Source organism: Labrus bergylta, chromosome 19, assembly GCF_963930695.1.
Source record: "Labrus bergylta chromosome 19, fLabBer1.1, whole genome shotgun sequence".
In the NCBI taxonomy this organism is placed as follows: Eukaryota; Metazoa; Chordata; class Actinopteri; order Labriformes; family Labridae; genus Labrus; species Labrus bergylta.
The window spans coordinates 9,487,407-9,505,386 of NC_089213.1; the positions used below are offsets into that span (position 1 = coordinate 9,487,407).

A 17,980-nucleotide genomic window follows, 5' to 3' on the forward strand; every position below is an offset into this window, starting at 1 on the left:
ACTTTGAGTCAAGGTTTCTGTCAATCTCCAAGTTGCATTACTCTGTGTAAAATATATTACCTAAACATTTGATATTGATTGTGAACCCTGACAAATGCAGAGGGTGTTGCACCATCAAATCAGCATCACAGCTGTGGTAAAAAATCACATTCATTCACACCACAATGTAAATAATAGCACAACAGCAGAGCCCATATTTCACTGTCTGGCTCTATGGTAACAGCTCAGACAGCTGAGCAGGAATGGAATTTGGACCAACCTTGTTATGAGGTTTAGTCCTTTTTTATTTTGACAGATGATTGGGGCAATAGTGTAGAGTTCAAGCCCTGCCCTGTGTGGTTGTGCCCAGAAATGCACAGCCACATGGGGCTGGACTGTTGCCATAAAAGAGGGTCTTATTTTATCTAAATGTTATTTATTGATGAAGGCCTGTATATCAACCTGTTACAATGACTTTATAACAGACTGAAGTGCTGGATCACTGATATGCAGGTCCAACACAACCCTGCCTGCCAGCACGGCCTCCCCACATAGGGCCCGACCTAACCACTTGGCCATCAATGCCCCAGACTGAAATGAATATGTATGCACTTCAGTGTTAGGCCTCAGCAGTTACATGTAATTAGTACATTGATCATCTAATTCAATTTAGCTCAATTTGAAATAGAGGCTTGCCAGTAATTCTTTGATAAGCATAATAAATATCTGGGTTTGTCAACATAACATAGCAAGGACTTATTAGAAATGTCTACATTAGTACAAGGAACTGATGAAATAGAAGTGCAGACTAAAAGTATGAGAGGGAATATACTGTCGGTGTTTTTTTCAAAAACCGTGTTAAATTGTAACAGTTTGGCCGTTTCTTACGCTCAAAGTGCTAACTGGATCTGTTTGAGTGCAGTGGCAGGGTTTTTGGTAAAGCATTACAAAATCCAATTGCGACAGCCGTGATCTCAAGGTCAAGGACCACGCTCTTGATTAAAGACAGTTTTCTTAGAGATTTTCCACAACCGCACGCAATGTTTTTGTTATTGTTGTGTTTGGGATGAATATTACGTTTTTGTTGTTTGTTGTTGATATTACCACCTGTTAGTCAAGTTTTAACTTCTACGTCATCGATCGAAATGCAAATTTACAAACCATCTAATTGAATTCATCTGTATTCTTCACTTTGTCATGTTCATGCAGATGATGAGGTCGACCTGCAACACAACACAGCACGGAGTGAGGAAGGAGACTCTGGTAGAGGATCCCCTCCTCCGAAAAGCAAAGGCAAATTTTCCAAGATGGGACGGATCTTCAAGCCCTGGAAATGGAGGAAGAAGAAGCAAAGTGAAAAGTTTGCTGAAGCATCAATAGGTATGCTGGGCTTAGTATTTTGTACTAGTTGTGTTCATTAACTTGTGCTTTATTTATTGATATTTATTTCCTTTCTTCAGCCTTAGAAAGAAAGATTTCTGTTAGAAAGAGTCGCCAAGAGCTGATTTCTAGAGGGGTTCTAAAGGATATCCCAGAAAACGGTAGGCTGACCCTTAGTTTCATTTGTTAAATAAATATTCTATTCATGAATTGGCACCATTTTTGACATTAACTGTGTGCCATGCTTGTGTCTTTTTCGAACAGAGAGCAATGATGTAAACCACTCCAAAGTTCCACCAGTGAGAAATGGACACCCTGTGCCAATGGACGTGGACAGATTGTTGGAAGGAGGAACACGAGTGTCTCGAGGGGAATCTGACATCAAGGGGAATCCCCTCAAGCTGCCCCTAGTAGATGAACGTCGAAGCAGAGCACCATCTGATGCCTCCCGAAGTAACCGAGCACCATTGGATGTGGACTCTCACGCACGGCTTTCTGTGGACCCGGACAGGAGAAGCCGTCTGCCGTCAGATGTTGATAAAAGAGCTGGGTCCTTACCAAGAGGACCTCCACAAGAGGATCGATACCGCAGGGAAGAGAGGCGGGACACCAGAGATGACAGGGAGGACAGTCGAAGGAAGAACAGGGAAGACGTGGAAAGAAGAGACTTGCGAGAGGACAGGGAAAGGGATGGTGGAGTTGATCGAAGGGAAGACAGAGACTTCAGAGAAAGGCGTGAATGGAAAGATGACAGAGAGAGGAGAGATGGAAAAACAGAGAAAGAAAACAGAGAAAGGAGGGATGGTGATGACAGGGATAGGAAGGATAGGGGCGAGAGGGAGCGTAGAGACCGGGACGAACGGGAGGTTAGAGAACGAGCCGAGAGGGAGCGCAGAGATCGAGATGACAGGGAAAGGAGAGACAGGGGGGATGACAGGGAAAGGAGAGACAGGGGGGATGACAGGGATCGAAGGCTTGAGAGGGAAAGGAGAGAAGAGCGAGAAAGGGAAGACAGGGAGAGAAAAGATGTACGAGGAGACAGAGATGATGGGGATAGGAGGGATGATCGAGACAGGCGAGAAGAAAAAGAGAGGAGAGAGGACAGGGACAAACGGGAGGAGTGGACCAAGAGAGATGAAAGAGAGCGACGAGACGAGCGGGAAAAGAGGGACGAGAAGGACAGGAGAGAAAAGCCTGAGCCTCTACGGTCTGTGGCGGACTCTCAGCCTCTTGCCAGGCCAGTTTCTGAGATTGACCTGCGGCCTCCTCTACAAAAAAGCTCATCCGAAGACAGCAAGAAGGTGCGTCCAGCCTCAGAGTCTGACAAGAGGACTACCCTGCCCAGATACATACCAACCGCAGAGTTCAGAGAGCGCTCAGGTAAGAATGTTTCTCATGTGGAGTTTGAGTAGCTAACATAACAATTGATTTTCTCTATTTTGCCAGTTTGTGACATTCAACAAGTAAATAACACTCAAGAAACAGTGTGTGACAAATGTTATATAAAGCCTTTAATGACTGCAAGAAGTTTGACTGTTATATTTCATGTTTCTAGTGATGTTTAGAGATTTGTTTACAGTGTAAATATATTTTAGCAAGACGTGGAAAGGCTCTGTGATCTATGTCATTTTATGAAAATTGAAATTTGTGATTTACCCAAAGCAATATTTAAACCACACGTTCTCTTTACAGTCCCGTTGCCTCTCACAGTCAGTGAAATAATGTCAACATAAATAGTTCTGGTCAAAAAAGATTGCATTAGCAATTGTTTTCTTTACAGGGACAAGACACATTTTTTTTTTTTTTGGTTTGCAATCTTATAAGCAACGACGGAGGAAGCCTTAGAGAGAGGACGATTTTACTTGACTAAAAAAAAAAATGACAACAAATCGGTGAGATGTGTGTAATTAAATTGAGAGTCATCCAGCCATCTTTGGCTAGTTTTCTATTAAGTTCACTCTAACGCATCATATACTTTTTGATGTGCTCAAACCAAATTAAACAACTAGCCTGAGCGTCCAGGTTGGCATGTGAATGCCTTTTGTTGTTCTTTTGTTGTATTCTTTTTTGTTGTACTCTCTGATGTAGGTGGATGAATCATTAATGTCTTGTTTGTTCTTGTACTTGTTTTCTCCAGTTGAGACGTTCGCTGACACACACATATGTTCTGTCTCTGGGGCGCTACAAACAATGTTTAAGCCGTTTTGATGCTGTAATACAGACATACTGTATGTACTCACTAAAGTCTCCTGATAGTACTGTAAAGACATTTTAGATGAATGTTGAGTGAACTGTAAATCTGACCGGGTCCTCCTGATGCTAATATCTCAGTCAGAATGCCAGACGAGAGTAAATATGTAGCTCTGGGTTAAGGAGAAACACATCAGACCCCTCTGTGCTGCTTTGATCTGTCTCCATGTCTGCTGTGTGTGAACTTCAAACTTATTCATTATACCCTTCATCCTCTTACAGCTTTAGAAGCTTGATCAGAGTCTCCCTCTGGGTGAGCTCTGACAGCTTTCCTTTGAGTGTTTTTTGTGTTTGTGTTCCCCTGTTTGTGTTTCTCTTATGTCATTTCTTTAAAGCAGAGCAACATAAGAGTTATTGTGACCCCTTCTTTTAATTTGTCTTTGTGTTTGTGTTTACGTATGGACCCTCTCTGTAGAGTCTGCCGGTGTCCGCTTCACCCCTGACCCTCATCCATCACAAGACTCCAAGCAGGAACCTCCCCCACCCAGACAGGCCCTGCTTCCCCCTAAGCTTCTCACCACTTCCTCCACTGAGTCCGGCAGGAGTCCGACCCCATCCTCTTCTTCCTCATCCTCCTCCACCTCCTCTGCTTCCTCCTCTGCCGCTGTAGCTGTGGCAAAGCCGCCAAGGACAGTCTCCCTTATAGTTGACGAGCCACCTCGACCCCCCCACGCTGCTCCCTCCTCAGCTGACTCTGACACACCGCCCCCTGTTCCTCCTCACGCTAAGCAGCCTCCCGTCCCTCCACCCAAACCCTCCAACCGCAACAGCAACCCTGCACTGCTTGGTGAGTTTGTCGGCGTCTGCTTCTGCAGTTTTATAGGCTTCTTTATACACAGCTGCTTTGGTCTATGGCTCAGATTACAAAGAAAGACAAAAGACACAAACAACCTCCAAAATAAGCTTTATAAGATTTTAATAGGCTCATGGAAACTTTACAGACACAGTGGTATAAACTTTCCTGTTAAATACCGGGTTTTAAAAAGTTGCCTCTAAGGTGCTGTAGTCATTCTCACAAGTAAGAAAGGTATTGGTCGTGGCTTTATCGACTTGTTGGATGAAATACAGGTTGCAACACACACACAAAGTTAGTTTCAACATACCGTCCCCCAGGGCAGGTGTTTAGTAATTTTTTATTAACTGTTGCCATGGTATGAGATTGATAATAGCAGAGCCAGACAAAGGTTTTCTGTATTTTCTGCAATGTAATCTCTCAGGGGGAATTACAGCTGGTTCAAAGCACATTGACTTTTAAGTGCTTATTTTGGCCACTGAAACCGAGATTATGAGTTTAAGTTGCCTTTCCAAAAAGGCCTCAGACCAGTCTATGACCCTTTTTTTTTTTTTTTTGTGAACAATAAACAGAGCTAAGTAGCTCTTTTTAAAGCCACTACATGCCATCGATTTAAAAACAATAATCTTACCTTGCACAACACACGAGTTGTTGGTCTATAGCTGCCTCAACCACGTAGTCTTTTTGTGCTGGATCTAAGCTTTGTGTCTGAAACCTAAAAGTCACACAACAAAACAAACAAATGAAGTTCCACATTCTGCAAAGTAGATGTACTATTTTTGTAAATGGAGTTCTCATCTTAGTAACATGTGATGTAACGGCTGTTTCTCATTAAAAAGACCATCATTATCCTCCCTGTCAAAAAGGTCTCTAGCTACAGGGATCTTATCTTCAAAATGGGCATACGCTAAGAATAACAATATGGGCCTATCAGTGGCAAAAGCAATTATTTATAGGGCTTTCACAATTGCAGAATACTCCTGAAAAACTCCTGATATTGGCTGGAGTTTCTCCTGCCAGAGCCCTAATGTTTTTTTTCAACAGCAAGTCCGAGTGATCTGACGTGAGAACGCAGCAGTATATAATCTGGAGAATTCACCTTGAGCGAGTAGGAGAGGGGGGTGATGAGGGGGGGTCTCTTTTTCAAACCAAATACATGTGTAGTCTTGTAGCTGAAAGTCTCTTAATTTTCATTCACAAAACAAAAGAACTGTTGTGAAAAGTCAGTTGAAGTTGCTATTTACATGATAACTCTGGTGTGCAAGTTTTTAGCCCACACCCATCACTAAGATGGAGATTTGCACTTGTTTTTATGGACAGGCTTAATCATTTTTAGTTCATGAGGGAAACAAAACGTTTAATAATGATCAAGAACAAATATTCAAACTTCACGTAGTTAATGTTATCTAAGTATAAACTGAGTGTAAGAGATATGCTGCAGCTCGTAGCTGTGTGGGTGTTTTCCAGTATGTTGCTGTTGTGCAGCCATCACTCTCTGAGGAGAGAACACGCACCGGCTTGTCTTTGCTGCATTCATGCAACGCCAGCACTTCTCTGGAGGTGAGATAGAAACTGACGGGCTTTTAGTATTTCATATCCTTTATACCAGCTTGCTACAGCTGCTCTTGTTTATAGCCAATCCCAGTTCTGTTCTGTTTGTAACAGTATCTGTGGCAGGGACACATTCCACCACCATTTGTCAGGCGAGCTTTCCATACATATGTTAGTGGATTTCATTTCTCACTGTCACATTTACAGACTAATGGTATGCGCCTGTTCAGAGCAGCCTTTCTCATTGGCTGTTTGAGATTACTCGGTAATGGACTTTGGCATGATTGGAGAGTGTTGGTTTGACTGTAACTACACACACACACACACACACACACACACACACACACACACACACACACACACACACACACACACACACACACAGGCTTCATGCATGCAATCCTTTTTCTGGTTCTGTGTTGTACAAAAAGTTTGTTTGTAATATGTTTTGTTTGTTACTCTCACAACAAAAGGATTTAATTTCATGATTACCAAAAAGACAGAGACAGTTTTTTGAGGCTGATCCAGAAAATTATATAAAAAAAAACTAGTGATGGGAAATCAGCCCAAGTTATTTATTTATTTTTTTTAAACATGGACTTTTTAAGAAATAATTTAGATATGAATCCCTCAGATTTATTACTGACTGTCTGTATTTGACCTCTCGTAGTATAAAAATCAACCTGTCAGTGCCTCCTGGTGGAGAAAATCATTGAGACCCAATTCTTAATTACTGTGAACCTACTTTGGCTATTTGTTACTTCTGTATCGTGTTTCTTGTCAGCCAGCATAAAAACAAAAAAGAACAACCTGCAATAACTGATATGAACTGATGTATAGCAGTGTGGGACTCTTTTATTTTTAGGCTCTGGTCACTTTGGCCACAAAGCCGTTAAACTTGGTGGCCAGATGACATTTTTGGTTGCCAAAATGGTTTTATAAATAATACAATGACGGCAATGACGATTCAACACAACTTTAAGAATAAATAAAAGTATGTGGTTTCGGACACAGCCTATATATGTTTTTAAAATTATTGAAGAATCACTGGAATTGATTGAAGTTCTTTTAAACATGGTACATTATTTACTCCCTTCCCTATTTGACAATAAAACTTTGTTTTGTACTGGACACCTGCTAGCTATCTACCTGTTTTTTAATTTATTGGCCACAGTCACTTTTGGGGTCATTGGCCAAGTAAACTTTTAATCATTTCAAGATAACTTCCTGTTCTACTTCCTGTATAATGGCTGAGCAAAAATCTTCAAATGAAACATTTTGTCAATGGGGCACACCCCACTGCGGTGTTACTTTATGTTACCAGGGTGAGAAAGTGTTTCTTGTCTTATGTTCAGAACTTCTCTTATATCTGCACAGATGGTCTTAAACTCTGGAGTGTTTGTTTTGTTCTTTTTGCTTGTTTTACTGTGCTTGTAATCTCGACGGCATTGAAAATGAGGGAAACGTCCGTGTCCTTTTCGAGAAGAAATAAAGGTTTGAATATGGGTGTAACTCTGCTTCAAGACCGCGTCAAACCAGGACTGACTTTATCCCCCGCCTTGAAAAATCTACAGAAATGTCTCTCCTAACTTGGAATGTAAGCGCAGCCCAATCCCTGACATCTCCACTCATTTCTGCCAGCCTCCTCATTGAACAGGGGCTCTAGGGTCAGGCAGCCTTGTTACTGGACCAGCTGGAGACGCCAGAGCGAGCTCGGCCTCTACCTCTCTTTACCTGTGTACATGCGGCACAGGGCCTGCCAGACCTGTTCAGGTACCCTACAAGGAGCCAGATCTCAGTGCATCTTAATTAAGCCTGCAGACTGGACGTAATGATTCACCACCGTCGTTGCTAATGGAATAGCTCACTTCCATTTTAACACCAATAGTGCATTGCATGTGTACTTCAGCCAGACAGTAGGAGCTGTTCTCAGCTCAACTAACTTGACTGTGCAAAGAAAAGACTGCATGCACACTGGCCACATCGAATGTGCAGAATTGTGTTTGTTGATCTCAGAGAATGCCCCTTACAGATAGTTGATACATGTGTGTGTTTGTGTGTCATCCCCTACTGACCCAGCAACCAACAGTAACAGGACCATGTTTTTTTTTCTCCTCCTCTAAAGCTTTTATTGATCTGATGGCTTGTTTTTTTTTTTAATTACACTAACTTGCTTTGCTACATAATGTGCTTTTTAATGTTCTCTGATTGCAGTTAATACATTTTTGGATTTTCTGTTTGTGGTGTCATAAATTTGACTCTCAAGCTGAAATTGATTGTTATCATCAAATGAGAAATATCGCTTTGATCCCATGAAGGATGAGCAATTCTCTGAGAATTTTTTTTTTCTTTACACCTCTGCCTATTTAGGTACATCCAAAGGTAAAAAAAACAAAAAAGAGAATATAATCTGGTGTCAGCATTTTACCATAGCGGTGAAACTTCATTCTTCACTTCATTTTATTCTGATTTGTTCTTCTTCTCAGAAAGACCATGTTCCTTCAAAGTTGTACAATTGCTTCCACATTTTTTTAGCCAAATTTCCATTTACTTGCAGCTGCGTATACTTAAACTTAATGCCACAAAATACTAAAATCCATAAGAAATAGTTTAGAATATACCACCAGATGCTGCCTTTCTTTTTTTTATATTTTATTTTCCCAATTCTAAATAATCCAAAACACCTAAGCAAACACATGGTCCAACCTATCCCACCCTCATACACACTCTACAGAATTGAAAAAAAAAAAAAAATCTTCTCATTGAATAGGTTTTTGTGACGCAGTTTAACAATACAGCCACACAAACGAAACGCAAACAAATCCAAGAGACACAATGTAAAACAATCAGGTCACCAACAGATGCTGTTTGAATGCTTCATGTCATTTCTGCCCATGCTCTTTAGAGTTACTCAAGGCTGCTAAATTTAGACCCAGCCTGGAACTACAGGTATAAAAATGCTTTTTAAAAAACATTTGCATCATTACAGATTTCTACAAATACTTTTTTTCTCAGAAATAAACTAATATACTCAAATCAAATAACAAATGTTGTTCTTTGTGCATATTAATACACTTGCTGGCATAGCTGTTTAAAAAAAATAAAAAATAAAAAATAAAAAAAGTGATAACAAAAATCAAAGGTTTAGAGAGTTTCTATAAAATAATCACTGATTACTAATTTAACTGTTTCATTTTTTATTTAACAGCAGAACTCTCCCAGGCTGGCAGTGGTGTCATCATAGTACCAGCGCCAGAAAAGCGCTCTCCACCAACACCACCCAAGAGGATGACCCCCGTAACCAAGCGCCATTCTGTGGACCCTTCTCCTCCAAGCCAAGCATCAGAGTCTCCCACCACTGATCCAGCCTCTGTACCTTTCCAGACGCCCCCTACTGTCCAGATAGGGGAGAACAGCGAAGACAAGACCAACAATGCAGCTCTTCAGGCCTTCATTGAGTCTCTGCCTTCCCCACCATCCCACATACCTCCGTCTCCTCCAAGAGTTCAGTCACTGCAGCCGCCCAACTCCTCCTCCTCTTCTTCTGGTCCTGTGCCCACTGTTCAAGAGGATCCACCCAGCACCACCACCGAGCCTCCGAGCCAGCCTCCGAGCCAGCCTCCATCCATCCCCCTACACATCCTCATCCAGAGAGCGTTAGCCAGCCCTGGTCAAGCTCAGCCCAACCCCGAAGGATCCAAGAGGGCTCACTCACTATTGTTTGAATCTCCTCCCGAGTTCCTCACTGAGGCGGGGGTTCCCTCGCGCCTCTCTCTCCCCATCACCATCGAACCTCTCAGGCTGTAAGTGTCCCACATACCGTTCATTATACTCTCACATAGCAGAGCATCAGTGCATTGGGAGTAGAGAACAAAGGAGAGCTGTTTTTCTAGAGGTCATTTTTTCTCCCTTGTTGAATGTATCCTTCAAGTCAAAACATTGATTGTCAAATGAGTAGGAAAAAAAAGTTTTCAACCACTCTTAAATTTTGGTTTTAGATTAATATTGGAGCATTTCTCAATCAATAATAATGGATTGATTATGAATCTATGTAGCCAATGAATCCAGGATGATCATAACTATTATTTGTGGTTTTTCATCCAAGCACAAGTTCTCTTTTATGTTTCATAACCTTTATAACACATTAAGGTATTGCAAAATAGTTTCTCCTTACCTGTAAATTTTTGCATATTTATTTACCTTCTTTTTTTTTTTTTTTTTACTGTGGAATGAATTCCATGCACACATTTCAAACAACATTCATATATATATATATATATATATATATATATATATTTTATATAAGAGTGCCTTAGTTTTATGCTGCTAAAGTTTTAAGGTTGTATTTCAGATATGACTAATTGGGGCACAGCGCTGCAGGGAGGGAGGGAGGGTGTGAGCAAGAAAGCAGGAGCTTTTTTCACACATTCACACTTCTGAAAATGTCTAGAAATCTTCATGCAGATTGCCCCTGAAATCTTCCTGGGCGTCTTGTTCACACATGCACCTCACAGAAAGAGACTTTCCCTGCCAGACAGGAAGAAGGGAGTGTTAGGAGGCAGGACATGATGCAAAAAAGAACAACACTATGATAACTTAAGCCTTTTAATTAATGCTACAAGCAGTTCAACATATTTACCATAGCAACAAAAGAGCAGAGAACAACATGCTGGTGAACAGAAAATCATAAAGCAGTTTCATGACTGTTTGAAGTTGCATTACCTTTATATACTATAAAATGTCTCTCTATTTTGGCAACAAAAACGTATCTTTGGCCTTCATGTTTCTGAAGCTGTTGACCTGAAGCTTTTCCACAGGATTCTAGAAAGCAACACTGCAGTCAGACAAATGAGAATTATGTAAAACTGTGCCGAGTTAATCTTTGCAACAAATATTTGGCCTTGTTTTGCTCCTGGCAAGTGGGTTGCAAAATTTCTGCGACAGCACCTATTCATACTTGTCTGCATACTGGATTAGATACCTGAGATTATGGTTACAAAAACAAGTATTTAGAGTTGATTCCCACATTTGGAAATAACAGAGCTGTACTTGATTTCAGGCCAGAAGACGATGACTTCGACATGGAGGAGGAGATGAGGAAGCTACATCCTCAGAGGCCGTCTCGTCAGGCAGAGCTGGAGCCCCGCTGCAGGAAGGGGTTAGTCGTAGACTCCAGGGTGAGTGTAATCCACGAGGGTGGAGGTCCAGGGGACAGCGAGGAAGAGTCGGACTCCGACGGCCCCATCCTGTACAGAGATACAGACGAAGATGATGATGATGAGGACGCTCCAACGGGTAAGTTGGTCTTCACTTTCCTGCTACATTAAGCCCAAAGTGGATGAACTGCAGCTAGCTGTATCAATAGATCTTTACCTAATTAATATATGCATAATATATCTAAAAAAAAAATTATGCTAGGACACTTTTAAGTCTTTACTTCATTCATGGACACGAGTAATGTTAATCATTAGGCAATAACTTTGAATTTATAATGCATATTTTGTTTGCCACACTCTTGGATACAGCTGAATTATGAAAACTACATTTGCAATAGATCACCTGCATTTCCCATTAAACCCCCGTAGAAGCCATCATTGATTAATTTTCAGTATCATCTGCCTCAAGCAGCGCAGGAAATCAATCAGGGTCCTGTCACTTTGCCTGACTTCCAAACAGGAACATAAATGATGATGTTCAATGAGTTAACAGATGCTCTGTTCAAACACCTGCAGTAGTATGTAGTGTATTTTCATATTTTTCAGGGTATACACAGAAAATAATCTTGAAAGTTAGAGTGTGTTTCCTATCCTCTACACCAACATTGAAAGCAAACAACAGGAAACTCTAATGTTCATGTTTTTCAGGTATTGTAGATAAATACATCAAAATAGGACTTAGATGTTAAAGTATCCAAATGCCCATTAAGATACCAGTTTAAAAATGTGTGTGGAATGAGGAAATGTCAAAGATAAATCGTTATGGTGGCAATGGGTCCTAATGAGCGCATCAACCAGCACTACAGTGAAAATTCATTTTCAACATTATAGGAGATGTATGCAAAGCAATAAGCGATCTTTCCAATTCTCCAAATGTAAAATAGTATTTTCATATCTGCATCAGGTGGGCTGGCGAGCCGAGTCAAGAGGAAGGACACGTTGGCCCTGAAGCTGGAGAGACAGGAGAGGGAGGAGAGAGACACCCAGGAGAACCACGACGGCACGAGCTGGCACAACAAGGAGCAGTGGTTGGCGCTGAGGAACAAGATCGGCACCACGCTGAATCGGTAAATGGTTTAACGTACACGTCCTATCCATCACAGTTTGACAGATGACTTACATTATTTATAGTGTGAGGCGTGTTGTCTGAGCTGCTGTACATCCACTGCACAGTAAAACACACGCACACCTGTAGTTTATCACTGAGCTGGAGGCGTCTCGAGACAAATTACAGTCCTGTTACAATGATCCATATCAGCCTTTAAAAATGGGAAGTCACCTGTGTTATTTTTCATCAGGCGGCTCAGTCAGAGACCGTCAGCGGAGGAGCTGGAGCAGAGGAACATCCTTCTAGGTAAGACTCTTTTACACTCCATCTCTCTGTCACTCTACCTCTCCCTCCATCCTTCATCTCCTTGTTCAGTTTTGTTCATTCTGCACTACAACGTCAAAACTCCAGTTTTCTCATCTTTACTGAAATCAATAGTCTGCATTCAACATTCATCAGCTTGCTAATTGGTGGTTATTTTTTCACCTCTTGCCTACGGCATATTGATTGAGGCTAAAGACACATCAGAATTTATTAACTATTTCTGATATCACTTATCAAATACTTTTTTTTCTTTGAAGTACTGATAGTATCCCAAACCAATGCACATGAACTGTCAATAATGAAAAAGAAGGTGTCATAATTGAGACATGCCGTGAAATCTGATGTATGAGACGCACTTTTAATACCTATTTTTTCATCTTAAAAGTTGGCTGCGTCTTATACACCGGTGCGACCGATATACCAGTATAAAAAGCTGACACATGCGCCTTCGTTACCGCGGGTGCAGAAGGCTCCATCAATGTGTGTGACCTGACATGATTAAAAAAAAATAAATAAAATGTCATCGGCGCTGGTGGCGCAGTGGTTAGTGGGCACGCCCCATGCATGGAGGCTATAGTCCTACAAGCGGGCGGCCCAGGTTCAAATCCAACCTGTGGCTCCTTTCCCGCATGTCATTCCCCAATCTCTCTCTCCCTCTGATTTCTGACTCTATCCACTGTCCTGTCTCTCCAGTAAAGACACAAAAAGCCAAAAATCTTTAAATAGAGTGAGGTCAGGTAATATTGTAATGATAACATGAATTGAATGAGGTCAAAGACTGAATCCACTATGCACTGGTTCACTTATTATGTCGTTAGTGAATCACTCAGGGGGCGTTGAGCAGGCACCATGGAGCCAAGCCTTTTCCTTGATGATCTTTGTGCCGGCTATCATTACCAAGTCCTCTTAAACTGTTTCTCTGTCGGGGCCTTGTTGTCTGGTACATACTCACAGGGTGCCCTTTAGTGTCTCAATAAAAGCACGCTGAGCTACTACTACTCGGACTGTTTGTCATTGTGAAGTCAGGAGGCCTATCACAGAAAAGTCTGACAGGTATGGCAGTTGCTGCTGGATCATTTAGTCATCAGAAGTAACAGTAAGCCCAAATGTTAGAATCAAACATAGTTTAGAACTTGGTCAAATGTGACTGTCCAGCTGACTACAGATGTGTCAGTCCTTTTTTTTTTTTTCTTACTAGTCAGATTCCAATACCAAGGCTATACACCACTGATTCCCAAAGAAATAATAATTATTGATAGTAAAACACTGATGGATGACATTTGCCTGCTGCTAGATTCAGTGGGTTGTTATTTATTGTACTCGCATCATCATTAACCAGGAAAACTACATGTTTGTGTTATCCGATCAGTGCATTGACCGGCTTACTTAACTGATACCAAAATGTAGTCTGCATCGTAGGTCAGTATTTAAACACCTCTACAGCTGACAAAGACATTCTGTCCAAACCTCTGCTCTAGCTTTGTGAGCGCCCATCACGTCCCTTTCTATTAAACACTTATTTAAAATGCCAAATTGCAACTTCTTGTCATAATAGCATTATCGCTCCAGACTCAAAAGCACTGAATTATTGATTTTTTCATCACATAATCTGAGGCTTTCCCTCTACTTCAGCCTGTTTCCTCATTAACTTTGGATGTTTGTTCCTATGTTTTAAAATGAGTTGTGCTGTCGCTGTAAATATTAAATGCAAAGGAAGGTGCTGCATACAACTTGATTACCTAGTTAGGTGACCTGTGACATTTTTAAAATTGCCAATATGTGACATGGTCAATCCTTTTTTGAATTTTCTAATAATGTGAAATAGTTGTAAAGCTGTAGACGACGAGCAACACATGCGTAAAGCCTAGCTCTGGATGCTGGCTCTATTCAAATAAATTCTTAATGTTCCTGCCCCCAGAAAGTCTCAATCTAGCTTCATGTATAACAAATAAACATTGTAATCACTCCTGTATTCCTTAATTTAATATTCAATGTAATTTGTTGGGCCTTCTCTTTTTTTTTTTTCTCCTTCTCTGTACCTGTTCACTCCATTTGTAATCCTCCAGTGGAACTGTGCATGTTTACTGCATACAAACACACACCCACGCATACAGATGTAGTCCGTCGCAGTGTGGGGGGAGTCATTTTTGTGTAGTTTCACAGGTTGAGAGACGGGACCAATCTGGTCTTGTATCGGTATACGGTCCGATATTGATGTATTTTATGTATCGGATGCCTAAGTTTAAGTTCTGGTATCGTGTCCACCAGCAGACTGGGTACAGTGTAAATCGGCAGTATGGATGTTATGGATCCCATACATAAAGTATTATTCAGAATCTGTCAACACGTTTTGATCCAGGACTCATTCCACCAAACGGCGTCTTGTCTGTCCTGGAATGACTCTGCCAAGGCGACGCTTCGTGCCCACGGTTAAACAATGCAGCTCATTGTCAGGAGCGAGCCAGTCATTAAAGATTCATGTAACTGCAGCATGCCGACGGCAGCTCGGGTGAAATCCACCTTGACTGGCCGCAGTGTTTCTCTCTCTTATGGAATGTTTTTTCTTCCCGCAGCCAAGAACGAAGCAGATCGGCGATTAGAGAGATGTGAGATCAAACGGAGGCTCACAAGAAAGGTCAGGCTGCAACCAAGGAGCCGTATTACACTTACTATTTTTATAATTATGTGACGCTCCTCCTAACTCACTGCTACAGTATTAACATGCTTTTATTTGATTTGGCTTCAGCTTTCCCAGAGACCCACTGTGGCTGAACTTCAGGAGAGGAAGATCCTGCGCTTCCACGAGTACGTAGAGAGCACCCACGCCCACGACTACGACCGGCGAGCGGACAAACCCTGGACCAAGCTGACTCCTGCTGACAAGGTGAGACTCTGCACATGCTCAGCCTCACACACACACATGCGCACCCTACAGCTCTGTTGTGTCAGCAGGGCTGTTGAGGTGCAGAGCGTCTCAGTGAGAGCGAGCCTAATCTGTTTGCGTTTTTGACAGCAATGTCTTCCACTTTGGTCAACCATGACAGGATTTGCATTCCAAGCAGATTCAGTATCGAGGAGGAATGCCAAGAATGCAATACAGACGCAAGTGAATTACCTGGTCCAGTGAAGCTCAGAAAATAGAACAGAACAGAAATTATATTTATATGTGTGTATATATATAATATATTATATACATATACATAGTGGAAGAGACCATGTTTAACTGTTAGAGCTCTGATTAGAAATGATCAGGCAGTACTACCTACACTCACAGTATTTGTTGTGGTGATGTCATTTCTTCATATCTGAGTATTTCAAAATACTTCATGTCCTTAAATTTAGAATAACCTCAGCTAATAGTGTATGCAAGTCAAAAAAAAAAAAAAAAAAAAAAGCCATAACAATTGAAGAAAGTATTTGAATTGTTACAGCAAAACAAATCTGATGTTTCATAAAATAAGGCTGAATGAACAAACACAACCTATCGATTGGAAGCATATCTGAATGCACAAACATGCAAGCTATATTTTTCACTTTTTGACAATTGCTCACTTTTTAGGTTAAAAGGGATTTGCAACAGAAACTGAGTTCCTACATTGTTGTTTTTGTGATGTCTTTATATTCAGATTCTTCATATCCATAAACCTTACTTAACTTCAGGATTATATTTGTAGGTTATGCTAAGCTCTGGCTATTAAAGCTTTTATTTTGATGGGTTGAACAGTGTAATGCAAAATATTGATGTACTGTGTTTATTTTTTTTATAGGACTCGTTTGTGCTAAAGTTAGAAACATGTACATTTGTAGCTGGTCTTCGACATCATCAGTCTAAAATGAAGGTGTACATATGTGCAGCTTTGATCACACACTCTCTTTCTTCTTCTGTGCCTTTGTGTAAACTGTTCCCCACTGATGTGTTTCATGTCTCCTCTCAGGCCGCCATCCGTAAGGAGCTCAATGAATTCAAGAGTTCAGAGATGGAGGTTCACGAGGCAAGCAGGATCTATACCCGGTGAGGCCCATATACACACAAACACATCAATAATTCACCTCAGCTGTTGAGCATGTTTATTCAGCAACTCATCAATACTTTAATAACTCTGTTTTCTGAGACTTTTCTTTCACCTCTAGACGGCTAAGGAAAACCTCCTGAACTTTTCTCTCTTCTTTCACCAGGTTCCACCGGCCTTAGCCACCCATGCTGACCAGTAAAGCACTTAGACCGGGGTGCAATTCCCACTCTTCCCAAGTATGAACTGAACATGTGACTTATTTGGTCCCTTTTAAACTGACGCCTACTAACCGTGCATCAGCTGACGACGCCACTGTTGCTCATAACTGGAACCAAAGTGAAATAAAAAAAGAAGACACCACTAATGAGTTCACAGACAAACTGCAGGTCGGGAGGGGTTGGTTGTTGGTGCGACTATGATGGAGGTACATGCTGCCAACAGTAAAAGATTAAGAAATCCTCCTGCTCCTCCTCGTCCTCTGCTGGGACGGGAGAAATAGTTTGCTTGAGCTGGAATGATGGAGAGTTATCACACTGTGTCCCGCAAGGGAAAACACTCACTGCGCCTTTACCTGCCTTCACCTTAGATTTTCTATGAGACTGTGCACGTACAGTACAGAGAAGACTGTTAGTTCTAACACTGTCAGTGGTACCATCAAACTAGAGTTTATACACTTTTCTTTTAATATATATATATAAAAGGTACCACAGAGGTCCATCTTAAGGTGCCATGCAGCACCTGCCTTACTCCTCACAGGATCTCACCCTTCATTTAAAGTTCAGACAAAATGTGAAAGACACGCGTGCAGCAGTGTGTGTTTCTTATTTAATAACCACTTATAGTTCTGTTAGCATCATAATTTGACCTCTGTTTGGAAACCGCAGATCGCTGATTCTAACTTAATATGAAAATTGTGCATTTTACTGTATTTTTGTAGATCTATTAATCGATTCTCACAGAGCACATATCACTAGATCATCTTCTAATAAGGCACCTTCTGTTCCTTCATCGGCTGTGTAGAAAACTACGAGTTTTGAGCCTTTAATTCTATGTTTATAATTGAATTATCCAAGCAGGAAAATGTACATATTTTTATTTTCCTGCCTCTTTTATGGTACTTTATAAAGGCTGCAGTTGTATAGATCATTCATGTAGATTTGATTGACTTTATATTGTACATCCACAGTAATGCTGACATATTTTAATTGTAAAGTATTTCTCGAATGTTCTTTCCGACTAGTAATGGTACAAAATATTATTATTATTTTTTTTTTATACAGAGATCTTTAAAATGTTTTTTTTTTTTTTTTTTCTCAAGCCACACTGTACAAATGAACAATCAACTCAGAAATTAAAACAACCTGTGATTTTCATTTCAGCATGTTGTCATTATTATTCTGCCTCCTCTTCAGGAACTTCATTCTTC

General features: G+C 41.0%; 1 protein-coding gene across 8 annotated transcripts in view; it reads left to right on the top strand.

The window, feature by feature from the left end:
* The window catches only part of phactr4a (phosphatase and actin regulator 4a), a 37,595-nt gene extending 19,663 nt beyond the window's left edge, over window positions 1-17,932 (top strand). For 5 of the 8 annotated variants that reach the window (XM_065947987.1, XM_065947989.1, XM_065947988.1 and 2 more), the window contains 13 exons: window positions 1,189-1,359; window positions 1,440-1,520; window positions 1,624-2,739; window positions 4,025-4,396; window positions 7,595-7,726; window positions 9,162-9,756; window positions 11,013-11,248; window positions 12,074-12,236; window positions 12,468-12,523; window positions 15,115-15,176; window positions 15,288-15,425; window positions 16,477-16,553; window positions 16,718-17,932. In XM_065947987.1, the coding sequence (XP_065804059.1) occupies window positions 1,189-1,359; window positions 1,440-1,520; window positions 1,624-2,739; window positions 4,025-4,396; window positions 7,595-7,726; window positions 9,162-9,756; window positions 11,013-11,248; window positions 12,074-12,236; window positions 12,468-12,523; window positions 15,115-15,176; window positions 15,288-15,425; window positions 16,477-16,553; window positions 16,718-16,733 (3,215 nt within the window). In that variant the 3' untranslated portion in view covers window positions 16,734-17,932. The remainder of the gene's footprint in view (window positions 1-1,188; window positions 1,360-1,439; window positions 1,521-1,623; window positions 2,740-4,024; window positions 4,397-7,594; window positions 7,727-9,161; window positions 9,757-11,012; window positions 11,249-12,073; window positions 12,237-12,467; window positions 12,524-15,114; window positions 15,177-15,287; window positions 15,426-16,476; window positions 16,554-16,717) is intronic. The other 3 variants (XM_065947984.1, XM_065947990.1, XM_020638024.3) reach the window with 3 other exon arrangements.
* The last annotated feature ends 48 nt before the right edge of the window (window positions 17,933-17,980 follow it).